Source organism: Macrobrachium rosenbergii, chromosome 8, assembly GCF_040412425.1.
Source record: "Macrobrachium rosenbergii isolate ZJJX-2024 chromosome 8, ASM4041242v1, whole genome shotgun sequence".
Lineage (NCBI taxonomy): Eukaryota > Metazoa > Arthropoda > Malacostraca > Decapoda > Palaemonidae > Macrobrachium > Macrobrachium rosenbergii.
This window is the reverse complement of record NC_089748.1, coordinates 86539874-86558848: the sequence shown is the minus strand read 5'-3', so window position 1 is coordinate 86558848 and position 18975 is coordinate 86539874. Positions and strand designations below refer to the sequence as shown.

Genomic DNA, 18975 nt, shown 5'->3' with positions numbered 1-18975 from the left:
ACACACACACAAACCGTATCTTTTCCTGAGAGAGAGAGAGAGAGAGAGAGAGAGAGAGAGAGAGAGAGAGAGAGAGAGAGACAGCTGAACTAAGTATATATTTATCTATCTATCCATTTCTCACATTCTACTCTTTGGCGAGAGAGAGAATAACTCCTTACGATATCAAAAGAGTGAAATCCATGAGCTTCTGAGGGCAATATGTCAAAGTGTCAAGCAAATTAACATTTATCCTTCCCCCTCCTTTCTCAAGTCAGCATAAAAAGAATGGGAATCACTATTTGTTTGTTTAAAATGTTAAATAATTTACTACAGAAATGCATGGAAAATATTATATATTATTATTATTATCATTATTATTATTATTATTATTATTATTATTATTATTATCATTATTATTATTATTATTATTATTATTATTATTATTATTATTACTATTATTTAATCTTATCAATCATACTAATATTTAAAAATGAGTACTTATTAGGTAAATCATTTATTTATCATACAAAAAAAAAAAAACATATGTACTATCACTCAAAAATGTTTTGCAGCATACTTCAAAACTTTTCGGACAACAGCTTATAATAGTGACATCTGGCATTTTTGGCAACTCAGTTGTAAGCGCATGAAACAACTGAACATTAGTGGTGGGTCCGAGAAATTAACTGCAGTTTTCCTTAAACAGGGCTTTTTCTGATACTGCTTACTGTTGTCATACTTTACTTAATTAAAGGATGTTACTATATACTTCAGAGGTCATGACTGTTCTTATGTTTTAATATTTTCATCTCCAATTGCCATCACTATTGTTGTTTTATCTCCTTCATATGTGTGAACTTTGTAGACATAGGCCTACGACTGTAAGTTGAACTATTAGTCTTATTAACATCAAAGAATATGACTTTTGTAAAGATTTGCTTGCACATTATTATTAATCAAATTTTTGAATGATATATATATATATATATATATATATATATATATATATATATATATATATATATATATATATATATATATATATATATATATATATATAATGCTGTTATCATGTGTAATCTCTCATTTCTTTCATTGTTACTTAGGCCTATCATTTTGATGCCACATATGAAGTTAACTGAATATATAAATACCTATTTTTGTATTTCTTATTATCTAAGTTTCTAAAGAATTAAAATTAGCAAGAAATTCAACATTAATTTAGTTAATGCTAAATGCCAGAAGTGAAGAAGACTACCATGCTCATCAGTGGAGAATTTCACCTCCTCATCGCAAAAGATGACTTTTACAGAAATCATCGGCCACTGGATTATATTATGACACAAACCCTAGCCTCTATTCTTTGTGTTTTGCTGATATGAAGTGTTTCTTGGCAGGAGTATGATGAAATAATATCTTGGTCTCATGTAGCCTGTTACGGATGGTTTGGGCAGCAACTTGAAGGGAAAGCGTAATGTTCTCTCTGTATAGCAACACCGGTCGTAAGGGGAGTTAGACAAAGCTCCTTCAGTGATCATCTGATGATGATCCTTAACAGTAGTGCAACAGTGGGGTCGTCCTCCACTTTTTACAATGAATGTATCATATTTCCTCATTCTCTCTGTTGTTGTATCCCTCTATACATGGTTGTTTTATTTACGCTAAGCTGCCGAGCAATATCTACAATAGAGACATTAGTCTTACACAAGCTAATGATTGTGGTGTGGCTGAGTCTGTTGCCCATCTTATCGATGCAAGTGATGAGACGGTGTAGTTTAACTTTCCTGCCCGAATGTGGAGTCACACGATAACGTACGACGTTATGAGATTTTTTCTTTTTTGTTTTTGACAACGATAATGGTTGAATTCTTTCTTTCTTTATTTATATATAATTTCAATGATGATTATTCAATATTATTTTATTAGCCAGTAAGCTTTTATCTGGATTCGAAATATAGTTTCTTCTTTGACTCTTTTGCCCAATCATCTGAAGTGAAATTTTTCAAAATGTTTTGTCATTTTTTGTAATATGAATTTTTCACTCACCATTCTTTTTTATATTGTTAACCGTATGATTATTAACCAAAGTCGAATAAGAAATTTACATTTCCTTGTAAATATCAAAAGAACAAATTACTGTTAGGTGAACAAAAACTTCTGGAACATGTTGCAAAACATTTTTGAGTGACTGTACATATTACATGTCAGAAAAATTCTCTCGTCTAAACAAGAGAGAGAGAGAGAGAGAAAGAGATTATTATTTTTATACAATGTTATTATTTAATCTTATTAAACTTAATATTAATATTTGAAAATTAGTACTATAAATCATTATTTCATCATAAAATGTACCCCCTAAAAATGGTTGTACTGTCTTCCTGAAACACTTATTTATCATTTTATTATAATTTCAATAGTACCTTTATATAATTTTAATATTTCAATAGTATCAATAATTCTGAGCATCTGTCTTCGCTTTCATGAGGTCGAGTCCGTCCTGATTGGTGGGGGGGGAGAAAACCAGTTTCTCTCTTTCTTTGAGTTGCATATTATTTAATCTTACAGTATTATAATTATTGTTATTATTATTATTATTGTTATTATTATTTAATCTTATTAATCTTAATAATAATATTTGAAAATTAGTAAATCATTTTTTTATCATAAAAAAATGTATTTAGTCATGAAAACAACAGCAAAATACATGGATTTTCACAAATAATTTATAGATATGTTTCACAGAAAATCCCACAAATTGGTGAGTCCAAGAACCGTGAGAACACGAATAAAGGTGTTTACTCTATATACATATATATATAAATTATATATATATATATACACAGTATATATGTATATATATATATATATATATATATATGCCTAGGTTTGTTATATATATACATAACTAGGTTTAATAATTGATTGATTGATTGATTAGGTACTGTTGTGCTGTCACAAGGAATAGGACTGTCTTTGAGAGAAGTGTACATAGTTTTTTGTAGCTTTTTTCTTAGTGATATAAGGCTTGATTTTTTTTATATTATCTTTTCAGAGACTTACAATCGCTTTAGCAATCTTTTTACTTACTATAGCTTCAACATCATTCTAGGTCACTTGTTGTCCTTGGAGAAACTGGTCCCTCATTGGCTGCTTCAACTTTGCTCATTGCAGTGGAGATTGAAGGAGTTCTGGTTCCTATCTTGGAGAATATTCAAGGCAACCTGATAGCTGGATGACAGGACCCCCTCGATGTGGGATCACCTTGACATTGTGAGGTGGCTCTTGAACCCCAGGAATTTGTTCCCGGGTTTGAGTCCAAGAGTCCCATATAACATTATTTATATTTGGATTAACTTTTGTGGAATTTTCATTTTTAGCTAAATTTTATTGGACCTGATAAGTAGGAAAAGATATCATAACTGGGAATGGGTTTATATTCGAAGCTAAATAGTGGGATATGTGGTAGGACCATCAACTGCCCAATAATGTTCAGACCTGAGAGTTATCAGATTGATAGCTCAAAGGCAGAACTATTCTTTAGGGCTGGACCATGGATTCCAGGGGAGTCTGGTTCTGGGGATAGGACTCGGCATTCTATCCAGTTTGCCCATAACATGATTAGGATGGGGATGATTGTATTCTAGCAATATTGTCAGTCGGAGCAAGTGGGTTTGGCTAACACTTGGGCCACTCTAATCATGTGCCATCCCCTGTCCGGTAAGGTAGGTAGCAGACATTTGGGAGTCAGTTCTCACTTGTGCCATTGGTGGAAGAATAAACTCCATGAAAGGCTGATGATGTCTTTTTAAGGTTTTCAGGTTTATTTATTTTTTTTTATTTTTTATATACTGTACCCCAATCTGTATGCTTAGTAGTTTTAAAGATTTAAGTACCATAGGCCCTTTGATGGTAGTGACTCGGCACAGTTGACAACCACTGGAACATCCTCTGACAACCTCTCTCTGGAAAAACCAGAAAAAAATACTAATGTAATTACACTGGAGCCCTATTCTCCAATAAAAAGCAAACCAAAAAAAAAGCAAATGTCTTGACCCAACCTTGACTCACTTCGACTCCCTCTTTGGGAGTGGAAGTTGGTCAAGGTTCCTGACCTTAGAAACAGAGATGAAAATATCGGCATTGAAATTAGAAAACTTCCTGTTGAATCGACATTCAACTAATGAAGTGTCATTCAGACAAATAAAAGAGATGTTTATAGAAACCACAACAAAAACTCAATCAGAGAATTACTTAACTATAAAAAATGTTGATAATATAAAAGTACAAATAAAAAAACATGACAATATGAACAGTGTACAAGGTACCATAGTACTCCCTGATAAAGATGAACCACTAGAAAAGAATATATTGCTGGATTCCCTTAAAAAAAGGTACAACAATGTACAAGACTGTGAAATATACAACGTAGCCAGTAGACGGAGTAATGGAAAAACTCTGAGAGTAGCAAAGATAAAATTTGAAGGCCATGAATTGCCCTTAAAAATTAAAATCTTAGACCAAAGCAGAGAACTGAGACCGTATGTTCCAAAACCACTACACTGCCAGAACTGTAGTGTGTATGGACACACAAGGAAAAATTGCCGTAATACATCTATATGTGTGCTGTGGATCTGACAAACATACCACACAATGGAGGTGTGGTGAACCACAATGCGTGAACTGTGGACAAAATCACCAGGGAAGATCTAAGGAGTGTGCATATTATATATATACAATACAGAATTAAAATTGCTTTGGGAAGGGACAGGAATGCCTATAAAAGAGGCCGAATTAGAATTAAAAGTTAGAGGAATGCATGCTCCTGCTAGGAAACGAATGTTTTCTACTGTAATAAGATCAAACAATGAAACAATAATGGAAACAGATAAGAGTAACAAAACCCTGATACATCATTCTCAGAGAAAAAAAAATCACTTTGCAAGAAGAAACTAATATAGCAAAGAACCAAGAAATGTATATGAATATTTGTTCAAATTCATTTGAGATATTAAGAGAAATGGAAACACTAGGAGATAATACAGGCACCACAGAAATATTAGAAGATAGTTATGATGAACTAGAAGCTAAAAAAAAAAAAAGAGGCCTTTATAGAGAACTCCACCCAAGACCAACAAAAAACCAACTATTATTAGAGATACACCCTTTAAAATAAAGGCGGGAGACCTGAAAAAAGAAAATAAACCAAAAAATGATAAGAATGTACCTTTGTCTCGTAAAGTAATAATAAAACCAATGGAAACAGATACCCAGATCATCAAAGAAATAGTAGAGGAACAAACCATTGTCGAGAATGATTATGTGATGGGAGAAGAGATTACTCCATCACCATAATAGTTGCAGCAAGAGTAAACGAAGAAAAGACACATGAAAACACATGTGGACATAATGAATGTTTCATTGAGCTTTGCAACAAAAACAAAAGCATAACAAAGGACAGTTTATCAAACACTATTACGAAATTTTTTAAGATACAGAAATAAAGAAACTGTTAGTTGGGACATTCACGAAAAGGGCTGTATGTGCATTGGACACAATGTCTTATACAGAAAAACAAATAAATATTGTAAATAGCATTTTAGAAAAAATGCAAATTGATGATCCACCAAAAGAAAATAACACTTGAACACACTAATGTAATACTTTCAGTAATTATATTATACAATGGAACATAAATGGTCTACAGACCAAATTACATTTGGGAGAAATACAACGATTACTAAGGGAATATGAACCAATGATACTATGTTTACAACATGTCAGCAAAACAATATCAACAATAGGCAAATATACCTTAGTATCTACATCTAGAGAAGAAGAAGGAAATTTAGGTACTGCTATATATGTACATAACAAAGTATGTTATGACAGAGTACCTGTAAGTTTTACTGACTTGCAAATATCAAGTATTAAAATACGAATAAAAAACGATAATTACATTATTTATAATTTATACAACCAACCAAATAAAAATTACGACATTGATAAACTTAGAGATTTACTTAACAATACCAAGGAACCTACATTAATAGTTGGTGGTTTTAATGCTCACAACCCAATATGGGACTGTAACTGTACAAACTCAAATAGAACAGGTAGTAAAATAGAAGAGTTCATGGATTCAAACGACATGTGCTGTATAAATGATGACGAAATTAGCACATATTTTTCAAAAGCACATGGAACATTTTCCTCAGTAGACTTAACTTTATGTACAACCAGTATAGTTGACAGATTAGATTGGAATATAGTTGATGACTTGCACACCAGTGATCATTTCCTAATATTAATTTCCTTATTACAAAATAATCCTGCAAAACAAGTCCCTCACTATAACATTTATAAAGCAGATTGGGAGCGATATGAAATCCTCACTAAACATCCCACCATTTGAATATTTAAAAGACCATAATAAAACTAATAAATTTCTTGTTGGTTTCATTAAAAATGCTGCTGATAAAGCAATACCAAACTCAAAACCCCATCCAGCAGAACACAAAGTTCCAATGTGGTCCGATAAGTTAACAGAATTAATAAATATAAAACACTTAATAGGGAGACAATTAGATAATTTGAATAGAAAGTTCAGTAAAATGAATAAAACATTACCGATATTTGAAGGAACTTTATGCAAAAGTACTATATTATTACTAGAAATGATACAATAAAACCTCTATACAACAAAATATCTGCAAAATTTAAAAAAGAAGTAATTCAAGGAAGAATCATTTCATGGAGGAAATACGTATGAGATCTCTCTAATAGTACTCCCATATAAAAAAATATGGGGAAAATTCAGGAAAGTAAATGGTACCCATGTTAAGCCACCTAGACATGCCATAATAAAAGATGAGAAAAGAACACTTGATCTAAAAGAAATTAGTAATATAATAGGAGAAAATGTAGCAAATGTAAGTAGAGATAAAAATTTAGATGAACACTTCAGCTCAAAGAAAAATAAAAAAAGAATTAATAATAATAAATTTTGAAATAATAAAATATGTATATTATAATAGAAAAATTTAATATGGAAGAGTTGGAATATACTCTCTCGAACAGCAATAAATCTATTCCTGGAGGTGACAATATTTGTTTTGAGATGATCTGCCACTTAGCACCTTTGGCAAAGTCATACTTATTAGAGTTATATAATCATTTATGGCTTTGAAATTTATTTCCAGATGAATGGCGTAAAGCTATAATAATTCCTGTCCCCAAACCTGGAAAGGATCCCAGTAATGTAAATAATTACAGACCAATTTCTTTATCAAGCTGCTTATGCAAATTGCTAGAGAAAATGGTAAATGTTCGACTAACATGGCACATTCAATTCAAGAAAATAAAATTTTGACTTCCACTCAGTTCAGGTCACAGTGTAACAGATCTACATTAGATTCTCTTTCTAATGTAGAAGACCATATATGTAGAGGTTTTGAACAAAAAGAAAATATTGTAGCTGTCTTTTTTGACATTGAAAAAGCATAAGATACTACATGGAGGTATGTTATATTAAAAACTTTACAAAACAACAACATCCGTGGACATTTACCTAGGTGTATGCAAAGTTTTTTTGACAAATCATAGTTTTCAGGTGAGAATTGATGATGTTCTGTCTAGAACATTTCCACTTGAAAATGGTGTTCCACAGGGAAGCATCATTAGTGGCACACTATTTACTCTAGCAATTAATGATATCAGTAATAATCTACCTACCGTCATTAAAAGTAACCTGTATATGGATGATTTTGCCATAAATTAATTCAGCATCTCGAGTAAAACATGCAGAAGGAATCATTAATAAAAGCATAGTAAAATTAGATGAATGGGCCTCATCTGTAGGCTTTAAATTTTCCATAGATAAAACTCAAGCAATCATGTTTTATAAAAATAAAAAGTGGAAAAAGGTGAAGTAATAGATTTAAAAATCAGAAATCATAATATACAAATTGGCCAACAGCAAAATTTTTGGGATTAGTATTTGATACTCACTTGAACTGGAAAGCCCACATAACATATGTAAAATCTAAATGTAAAAGAGCATTAAATCTAATTAGAAAACTATCGAACACTACTTGGGGAGCTGATAGACATACCTTTAGACCATCACCAAAATCATCTTTACAAGTTGAATGTGGTGAACTGCCTTTGTTTCTCCATAGAGAGCTAGTAACAATGAAAAGTGCTCTAAGAATTCAGACAAGTGATTCTCCAACAAAAAAATTATTTGAATTAAGAGATGTATTTATAAATAACCATCCACCACCTTTCCCAATTAGAGCTAGAAGATTGTTGAGTCGCTGAATATAAATATACAATTGCCTTCAATAGTAAAATCACCACCTCCCTGGACAATGAATAAAATAAGAATTTGTACACATCTGAAGTACTTATCATAAAGTTACTCATATACACCAGATCACCATGGACAACATACAATAGAGCAAATAAGCCAAAAAGGTCCACATTACACAATATATACAGATGGATCTAAATCAGAACACGGAGTGGGATATGCTGCAGTGTCCCAAGACAAAACTTATCAGTTCTCTCAACCTAATAATGCTTCAGTATTCACAGCAGAATTGTGTGGGATTACATCAGGTATAAAAATAATTAAAGAAACATCATTCAATAATTTTGTGATTTTTAGTGACTCGAGAAGCGCTATAGAAGCTATTCAGCGTTACAAATCAAAAAATAATATTGTACAACAAATTAAATTATTTCTCCATTACTTATATAACAATGGAAAAAATGTAGAAATATGTTGGATCCCTGCCCATGTAGGGATCAAAGGAAATGAAGAGGCAGACAAAGCAGCCAAAGAAGCAGTGCACATGACAAGATCAAATGTGAATATCCCTGTTACTGATTATGTAACACACATAAAAGTGAGTATCATAAATAAATGGCAATATATATGGAATGAAGAACCTGAAAGTAATAAATTGAAACAAATAAAACGTTAAAAAATGGAGTTCATCATATCAGAGAAAGAGACATGCACAAGTAATTCTAACACGTCTCAGAATAGGCCATACTTGTCTGACACATGGGCACTTAATGAGCAGCCCACGTGGCCCGTCTCCTGAGTGCTCAGAGTGCAAGTTAATAATAACGGTCAGACGTGTTATGTGAGTGTCCAAAGTATGACCAACAGCAACTGTCAACTTTTGGGAATACAGTAAATCAATGAATGAAATTTTGTCAGAATCTTTCACATTTTCAGTCATTCCAATTATGATGTTCATGAGAAACTGTGATTTAATTGATAAATTATAAAAATAAGTAAATAATAAGAACACGAAAACCCTTGTAGCATTTGTCAAATTTAAAAAAAATATTTTTTTAAATATTACTTATATTCTGGATTTTAATATACCTTTTTAGTGTGTATGTAAGGAAACAGGAGTAAATGTCTTTTTTGTATATATGCATTCCAGTATGAGAGCATGTGCCTATGTAAATGTATGACCTTTTCCTAGTGCTTGTATATACCTGCATTCCAGTATGAGAGCATGTGCCTATGTCAGCAGGTTTTTAATTTCATTTTAATAATAATAATAATAATTTAATCATCTTACTGAATGACCTATTGGGTCCTAAACAGGTTCTATTGAATATTCAAGCCTAGACTGCATTTATTTTGTATTTTCTATTTTCCTTATCCTTTGTGGCCAGCCTATGAGTCATTTCTGAAAAGTCAAAATCTTCTGCAGTTAGTTATATACAATTGTCTAGTTTAATTACTTTAATAATAATATGGATAATAATAATAATAATAATAATAATAATAATAATAATAATAATAATAATAATAATAATAAATAATGAAAGAATGACAGAAGAGTCTGTCGAACGCCACAGAATCCAGAACCTCACAGTGGGAGATGCTACTGTTTTCAGAAGCATCTTACGAGCAATGGGCCGCACACCTGGAGGAGTTGCTAGTGTCAGTTATGTGGATCAAAATGAGTGTCACCTGCACATCAACATCTTGGAATTAAAGGACATATTTTTAGCCCTTCAGGAATTCCAAGATCATGTAATAGGTCACTCCATGCTGTTGATGAACGACGATATCACAGTGGTGGCATATTACAACAATCAGGGGGAACTGGTTTCTCTTCCTCTGCATCAGTTGGTGATGATACAGGTACACAGGTGGGTGGTGAGCCACTTGGTAGAGCTTATTGCCAGGTACATTCCAGGTCCCGGAACAGTGGCTGAGAAGCTCAGCCGCCAGAGACAGATGATAGAGATCAAGTGGTCCTATGCATATGTAGTTGAGAAGTTGTTCAAGATTTGGGGGACTCTGAGTATAGACCTGTTTCCTCTCAGTCTTCTGCTACATTGTCCCCAACCCATGCCTTTCAGCACCCATGAGACAATCTCAGCGCATATGCTCTTCTGCCATTCTGCCAAGTGAAAAGGGTAATAAAGAGGATGTTGATCTTGAATCTCAGGCTGACTCTGGTGGCTCCCAAGTGGCCACATAATGAGTGGTATCCGGATCTGCTAGCTCTGTTGTCTGAGGTCTGTGTCAGCTGCATGTAGAGAGGTATCACCAGACCTTGGAATTGCTGGCACTTCATGATTGGAGGCTGTCCAGCATCTCCTATGAATGAGAGGCTTTTCTTGCTGGACTGCAAAGGAGATGTCTGAATATTTCTGTAAATCCATAGTGCTGTCTACCAAGGGAAATGGGCCGTCTTTTGTGGTTGGTGTCATTGACGTGGTATCTCTCCACTCAGAGCCACTCTTCAACAGGTAGTGGATTTTTTTTTATCTGCCTTAGCCATGAGAAGCTTCACTCTGTATGGGATGTTAAAGGCTATATGTCAGTCCTAAGCCCAATTTCCAGGATAAGGGGAGTAGATCTCTCATTGTTGTGGGAGATCTCCATGCTCCTGAGAAACCTGAACAGTCTTGTCCCCCTAGGGAACTCAGGCCCCTGAATGGGAAGTTGTCCTTATCCTTGGGAGTTTGACTCATCACCTGTACAAGCCCTTAAGAGAGTTTTCAGACAGGAATATGACTCTAAAGACTGTATTCTAGCTAGCCCTGGCTTTGGCAAAGAAAGTAGGTGATTTACATGGCCTCTCAAATAATGTTAAACACTCGAGGGGATGGTATCTATCTTGCTTAAATTTGTCCAAGATTTTTTAATGAAGACTCAGAACCTGTTGATCCCTGATGCCAGGTGTGAGTCCTTTTCAATCCTCTCTGTAGAGTAGTTTGTTGTGATCCAGACAAGATACTAGTCTGTGTCCTGTTAGGGTGCTGCAGCGCTATGTAAAGAGAACTCAACTTTCATGCCGGTGTCAGTGCCTCTTTGTTAGTACTGGCAGGGTGTCCAAGAACACTATTTCTTTCTGGCTGTATGAAACAATCAAGCAGGTGTATGGCTCGTACAGCAATGAGGGTAAATGTGCAGTTTGGGTGAGAGCTCATAAGGTCAGGCATCGCTCTATCCCTAGCATTCTATAAGAACCTGTTGGTTCATCAGGTATTGTGTGAGGGGTTATGTCACTTCAGATCACATTCACTTTATTTTGGTCGGCAAGAGAGAGAAAGGAGAATGACTGGTTCTCTCATTTCTCTTCTTTCCTCTCTTATAGGGCTAGGGAGTCAGAGTGCCAGGCTGATGCATGCTGGATAGATGTGAAGTGCAGGTAAGTTATGTGCTTAGCAATATACTTTTTCATTTTAGTTACAAAGGGATGCAAGTTCCCCTCCTATCCTTGCAAGAGGGAGAGTAGGACAGACACTAAAACAAACCTGTTGATGCTGTATGCCTGTTTTATTTTTCCCAACATATCTCAAGGTTCATATATTCTGAGTAAGTAATTGCTTTGTAAATCCATTACTTAATGGTTCAGAAGTCTAGCATCTGCAACATCCCTTATGGGCAACATGCTAGAAGTGTGGGGTCACCCTTCTTTTGTTCCTGTTGGACCAGGGAGATAATTCCAGGTCAAGCAAACTTACCAGCCGCTTTATAGATTACCCAGATTTCTTTCCACCAGCGGGAATTGCATAGATAAAGAATGAAGGTTTGTATTTGTTGAGGAACAAATATGAAATTTTTTAAGTAATTTGGAATTTTCATAACATGCAAACCTGGAATTCAGAATTTTTAAAGTAATTTGGATTTTTCCTAACATACAAACCTGAAATTCGTTAAATATATGGCCCAAACCTGGAATTCGTTAAATATATGGCCCACCTCAGCCAGCCCTCACGATCTAACTCCAGGACCAGAAGGCGAAGTGAAGTGCAGACTGACATGTAGGCAGGGTTTCCCCCTTATTAATATTTAGATATCTTGTCAACAAGTTTAAACAGCCATTTCCAGCCCGCGCTTGAGGCAAAATCCTATATAAAGAACTTCAGGCTTACATGTTAGGAAAAATTCATATTACTTTAAGAATGCTTTGCTGGTAACATAACAATGTTATTATAAGACACTGATGGATATCCCAGTATAACAGCAGGGTACACATTTACTCCATTAATAACAATGTAATTATCTTTAAATTTCTAATTACTTAAACAGTACTGAATTATTACTTTACTTACAACAATTAACTTCCTGTTATCAAATCCAGCTAGTTTTACTTCTGTCATCTTAATAGGAAATTCATTAAAAAGTAAGTCAAGTGCCTTCACATCCATAGTGCTCTGAGGACTTCCACTGTCCAGAAAAAGTGTAAAACGTACATATTGATTGCCTTAAGAACATTAAGCTTTTCATGAATATTATGGTGAATGATTGTAATAAAACAAGGAACAATATCAATAAGCTTTTCATGAATATTATGGTGACTGAATGTAATAAAACAAGGAATAGTATCAATAAGCTTTTCATGAATATTATGGTGAATGAATGTAATAAAACAAGGAACAGTATCAATAACCTTTTCATGAATATTATGGTGAATGATTGTAATAAAACAAGGAACAGTATCAATAACCTTTTCATGAATATTATGGTGAATGAATGTAATAAAACAAGGAACAGTATCAATAACCTTTTCATGAATATTATGGTGAATGAATGTAATAAAACAAGGAACAGTATCAATAACCTTTTCATGAATATTATGGTGAATGAATGTAATAAAACAAGGAACAGTATCAATAAAATTTTCATGAATATTATGGTGAATGAATGTAATAAAACAAGGAACAGTATAAGTATAAGACATTTGCTGAGACTGAAAACTGTTTTCACTCATTTATTGTTTGTTTCTTGTTATTCAGAATTGTTCTTGCGCAGTGCTCATTGTGTCTTACTTTGATGAATGTTCTGGTTATCATTCTTCCTACCTTAGTAGTTGTTAGAATTCATTTTATGCTGAAAGTTGTTATTAAAGTTGCTGTGCGTACTAAAAGAATTCTTGTTACCACTCACATTACTAAGCTTATTATGGAAACTACCTTGAGTATTCCATATTGTATCGCCAGAGTTATTACTTGTCTGCTTGTTAAGGCTGGCTTTATAGTTGTAAAACCTTTGTGATGTAGAATTATGGACTGAACAAACTCTTACCATGCAATCCAGTTTATAATGAACTATCATATTACAGTTGTAACACTTGACATTCTGATTAATAGAATGAACAACATTAACTTTATGAATAGTATTGGTAGAAGTACCCACTGGTTTAATGTATGGTGGGTCAAAAGTGGATGAAAGAGTGGGGTCCAAATCTTGCACTTTTGGAGAATGTTCAACCTTATCAGCAAACATAACTTCACAAGAATCCTTATGTAATTTGGCATCAAAGCATTTATTTAACCTATCAGGCAATAAGGCTGTCATCATAGCAAGTTGCAGCAGTTGGCACATATGTTTAGTTGTAACTGTAGGTGCCCAGCTTGAATTCACTAATTTCATTTGCCATGCATACATCTTATCATGTACATCTTATCAATGATCAAAACAATTGTTTATTAATGAATAACCCTTTCGGTCTGCTAACCATAAAATGCTATGCAGTGTTAAAACCTCATCCATATCCGATTCTTTCCCATCGAACTGTCAAATAACCATCATAAAATCTTCCCAGGTCTTATGAGAGATAAATTTTTATCCTCTTGCCCAGCTATTGATATTTCCCTTAACTCAATCTAGAGAAGACTTGGCTACTTATAAATGTATAGCCAGGTCTGTTGTTGTCTTCACAGGTAAGTCTCTACTGACATTATCAATGATTTTATCCTCTGAATAAGCTGGCCATTAACCAATCCTTGAAAAGGTTTTTTAGCTGATTGCATATTTACAGCAATGAAAATATTCCTATCATTGTCACTTCCTGTTGCCAATTTCCTAACATTTTCTTAACAAGTGCAGATCAGGCACTACTGGCTTACCTATTTTGCCTGTCAAACCAGTGGCATGAGTACACACTATCTAAAAGAAAAGCACCAAAATACAAAACACTTAAAATAAATAAAAATCAGGTGTAAAAATCTAAGACGGTAAGCTTACACAAAAGCTGCTATTACAGTGACACAAATATAAGCAAAATACATATCCGTATAAGTGCAGTGCATTTATACATTGCTGCACGCACCTTCAAAAGTATGAACAAAAAGACCCTTCTGCTTAGCTGATATGATGAGTGTGATGCATTGAAGGACAGTGTCTTCAGGGGAAATCTTGCAATGCTGCATCATACAGTGGCTCTTTTTCTTTTGATTTCATCTATTGTATATTGAATCTTGATTTGCAATATCTGGTGCTACTGGCAAGAGACTTCTCAGAGAGGACATTTAAGTATATAAATGTGATCTTCATCAACGTACATCCATCCTGTGTAATCACCAGGACTTTGCTAGCTGCCACCAGTATTTGGTACTTGTGGTGATGGGAGAGATCTTTGAAAGAGATATCTGGTCTACATTTTGGAGTGCATTTCTTATAAAAATATACAGAGGCCTGCCTATTCTCTCAGGTACAGTTTCCCCGTAAGTCTCCCAAATACATTTTCGCTCTAGCTATTTCAAGCGCTCTCCATGCATACAGGTTGACAATTACATACTGGTTTTCCTTAACCATCACAAAAGTCTAGATGAACAACTACAGTTGACATGAAAATGGTACAGTCACTTAAACAGGATTAAAAATAAAATGGCAAACATGAAAATGCTACTGAAGTTACTTAAGTAGGATTAAAGATAAAATGGTATTTGCTATCACTTTATAAGATTGATTATAACTTTAACTGGTTAATTCCAGTTAGTTCTGAATGTATCTGGTAGGGTGATCAGATCAAGGGAGTTGACATCATTAGATTCCATTTGCTACAAGTAACTCACCAAGTGTCAGTGTCATCAAATTCACCATCAGATGCAATTACATGATAGTGTCATCAAATAACATTTACATTTACAAGGGTCATTCATCAAGGTGACCACATCATCAAATACAGTTCTCACCCTGGTTAGACTTTGTCATCAAATTGTTTTCATTCATTTTACTTACTTTTCAGTTCTTCACAGATTCTTATGTCTTCACAGTTACAAAGCAAATTGTATGATAATAATTCAGTCAGTCATTTTCTTTATAGTATTATTTCCAGTTTCTACTTGTAGATTTCACATTAAAGGATCATGTAAATGATTTTGTGTATCCTTCACAACAATGCCACTATCCTAATTATCATGACATACTGAGATGCCATGTCAGACCTAACCAGTTACATTGATTAAATTTGTTTAGGTTCTAGTTAATTTCATTGTTACCTTTGACTGGGTTAACCATGAGGCTCTAATATGTAAACTTTGGAAGCGTCAAAAGCTACATATATTTTTAAGCAATTAGCAACAGGGAGCTTTGATGGTATTTTTAGTTATCCAGAACTTGTCTTATCTAGTGTTCCACAACAGTATCCTAGGGTTATTGTGGGTTTGTCATGTTGTTTTAGAAAATAAGATAGTAAAGTATGGATGTAAAGAAATGCTTGTTGTGTCTGCCTCTTCCTTGGACTTCAATCTGCAATGTGATATGATAAGAAGTCTTGTTCAACTGCCATTCAGATCCTGTTTTTGAGTGATTGGCTTCATTCTGTACTCTTTTCAGACTTCATGCCAGACCATCACTGAAAAGGATGCTGCTGACCCTCATTCACAGAAGGATGTCATTCTTGATATAACCACCACATCCCCAAAAGCACTGGGACAGGGGCAGTTACACTGATCAGGTTTACCCCACATATGGCAAGAAGAATAACATTCCTCTTTCAACTGGTATGTCAGGATGTAATTACTGAGTTAATGGCCACTTTGAGTGTCAAAGTGGATGCATCATTGTTCATTTAAAGCACTGAAAGCCACTCACTACTGTCTCCATGCCCAGTCTTTGTCAAATTGTATTGGCTGGATAAGCTGAAGTTTAACATTTTCGAATGTAGTCAGTTTTATCTGGGATAACAGACCTGTGAGCCAGTTTCCAGCTCTTTCTCATTTTCTGTGTACTTAATTTTGTGGTCAAGAGGCCTTATTGTGTAAGACACTTGTCTATCATTTCATCCACAAGACCTATCATAGAATGGAGACATTGCCTTAGTCAGAATATTATGACACTGCAGATAGATCGTCTTGTACTGCAGCTACCCAATGTTATATATCAACCAGACTCATTCCCTTCCACCAGACTCTTGACTTTAAGAGAGAAATAGACAATGCCTGCATTGCTCTTAGAAAGGGACTTTACCAATTAAAGAATCGCAAACACTTATGGGTTATTTTTCCTTACCTAAGAATGTTTTTTTCAAGGACAGTTACTCATTCTGGACTTTGCTCTAGGTTGGTGTTTACCCAGTCTGCCTTGTGACAAAAAGGCTTTTTCTTTTCTGCCAAGGGGACCAAATTCCTATCTTACATGGGCAGCTGTTGCCAGTGTTCTAGAAAGGAAGTTTCCATTACTAGTGAATTTTTTTTCATGAACCTCTAAGAGTATACAAGATATCTGTCTTCCACTGGGGACTGTAGACTGCAGTCTTAAGTTTTAGAACTCCTTTGGCTTGATCCTTCAAGTTCCATCAGAGCTTGAGGCAATTTACTAACTTTGTAAGTTCAAGGATGGTATCTTACTCCTGTATATCTTCCTGTTGAACTGCTGCCTTACATAATATTTGTTTCCATAACAGCTAAATGATTCTTACCATCTGTATTTTTTCCAACCAATCTCATTGATATCTATTTAGTAGTCTATTTCACCAATCCACAAGCTGCCAAGCCTTTCACATCAAGATCACATTCCAGTGTATCAACTCAAATTCGGAGAAATTACATTCTTTGGCTGGAAGAAACCTGTGTCAGTAACTACATCAGTTGCCTTCCCATTTAATTAGACATTCCATTATCTAATGCAGTGGTTTCCTTGTTAAGAATGTGAAAAATTTTTTAATCATTTGGGTGCAGATTGCTCTTTTCTGGAGCAAACATTACACTGATTGGGTCAGGCAAGAGGTATAAGGTTGGCACTCATACTCACAGGATTCTTCTCAATGCCTAGTACTGTTGAGCTTATATCCTCCTTTGCCGGTTTCAAGAAATGGTTCACAGTTATTAAAACATAACACTATGTAAGGTGGTGGTTTGTATGTATTAAACAAATATTTTAAATTTCCGTTAAAAATTTGGAAAGCTCATCTATTATAATACCATATTGCTAGTTATGAACATTGTTCTTTTATGGTTTGTTCTAGGTAAAAGCAATCAACTATGAAATTGAAAGGCAGATAGACATTCTTGAAGCTGGTGGAACTGTCCTCAATGAGACACTGCGGTTTGATGCCATCACCAGTACGACCATCAAAATGAGAGATAAGGACACAATCCATGTATGAGAACTTTCAATAGAAATTTTTTTATAGCGTAGTCTGTTTCGTCCTCAAAGGAGTTACCTTCCATGGTCTACCAGAGCTCCATGGTGACCAAACTAATATCAAAGAATTCTCTTCTAATTTAGTTGGTCTTTTGGCCAGGTATTGTGTCGTAATGATTAACATTATAACACATGATGGAGTATATAATGGACTCAAAGATAAGAGGCACTTTCCCATATCTTCAGCGAAGCTGAACCCAGTTTTTCAAAGTCAATTAACCTGCAAGAAAGAGAAGTGACTATTGCCCATCCTCACGCGCATCCGCCCTCTTGTTTACAACCGGGCGTTAAAAGACCAAGGAGCCATTACCTCTGTTTGGTCCAAAGCGAACAGTTCACGTCTTTACCAGCGCTCGGAAAAAATTCAACTTCTTTCTCCGTTTTAGTATCGAGGATTATGGAAACATCAAAAATAGCAAGATAAGTGCTCAATATTAACAAACAGTTGAAAGTTTTAGTTTTAAACTTTTAGAATTTATATAATTTGTGTATTAAAGCCGGAACCCAGCTCGTTGATCGCTAGCCTACCTAGCCTCATAAAGCGTTGATTGTTTCCTAGTTTCGTAAAATGAAAATTGTTTTAAGTTCTAACTAAATGTTTTAACTAAAAGAAATGTTCCACAACTTACTATTAATTTGGAAAATCCTTTCAGATTATATGATGTCTACAATAATTTAGGCAGTAAGTGGGAATAATTCAAACTAGACTAATAGTGGATGTTGTCTGTAGCCTATGTACATCCTTGGATTATGTATCCTTAGTGGCCAAGCTTAGACTGAGGACCCTAGGATCAGATAATAACAATATCTGGGCATAGTAAATCGATAGTCTAACAATGAGGCTACATATTAGTATAAATTTTTTTCCCTTTTATATAAGCCAGTGCACTTTAGCATGAGCTAAACCGACGACTAGCCTAGGCATTACCTTATATCAAGTTAAGTGGTAACTTTTCATGAAACATCCCATTTCTGGACTAAATTCTTAGCCTAGACCATGTAATTAGGATTAGATGAAATCATAATCTGTGCTAGATGAGATGTAACCTAGCCCTAAGGCTACATACTAAGGTAGG

At 34.4% G+C, this 18975-nt stretch overlaps 1 protein-coding gene across 5 annotated transcripts in view; it reads left to right on the top strand.

Annotated features, from left to right (window-relative positions):
* GatB (glutamyl-tRNA(Gln) amidotransferase subunit B, mitochondrial) overlaps positions 1 to 18975 on the top strand; it is a 992144-nt gene that overhangs the window by 646364 nt on the left and 326805 nt on the right. For all 5 annotated transcript variants that reach the window (XM_067108081.1, XM_067108084.1, XM_067108085.1 and 2 more), the window contains one exon: positions 17721 to 17855. In XM_067108081.1, coding sequence (XP_066964182.1) covers positions 17721 to 17855 — 135 coding nt within the window. The remainder of the gene's footprint in view (positions 1 to 17720; positions 17856 to 18975) is intronic.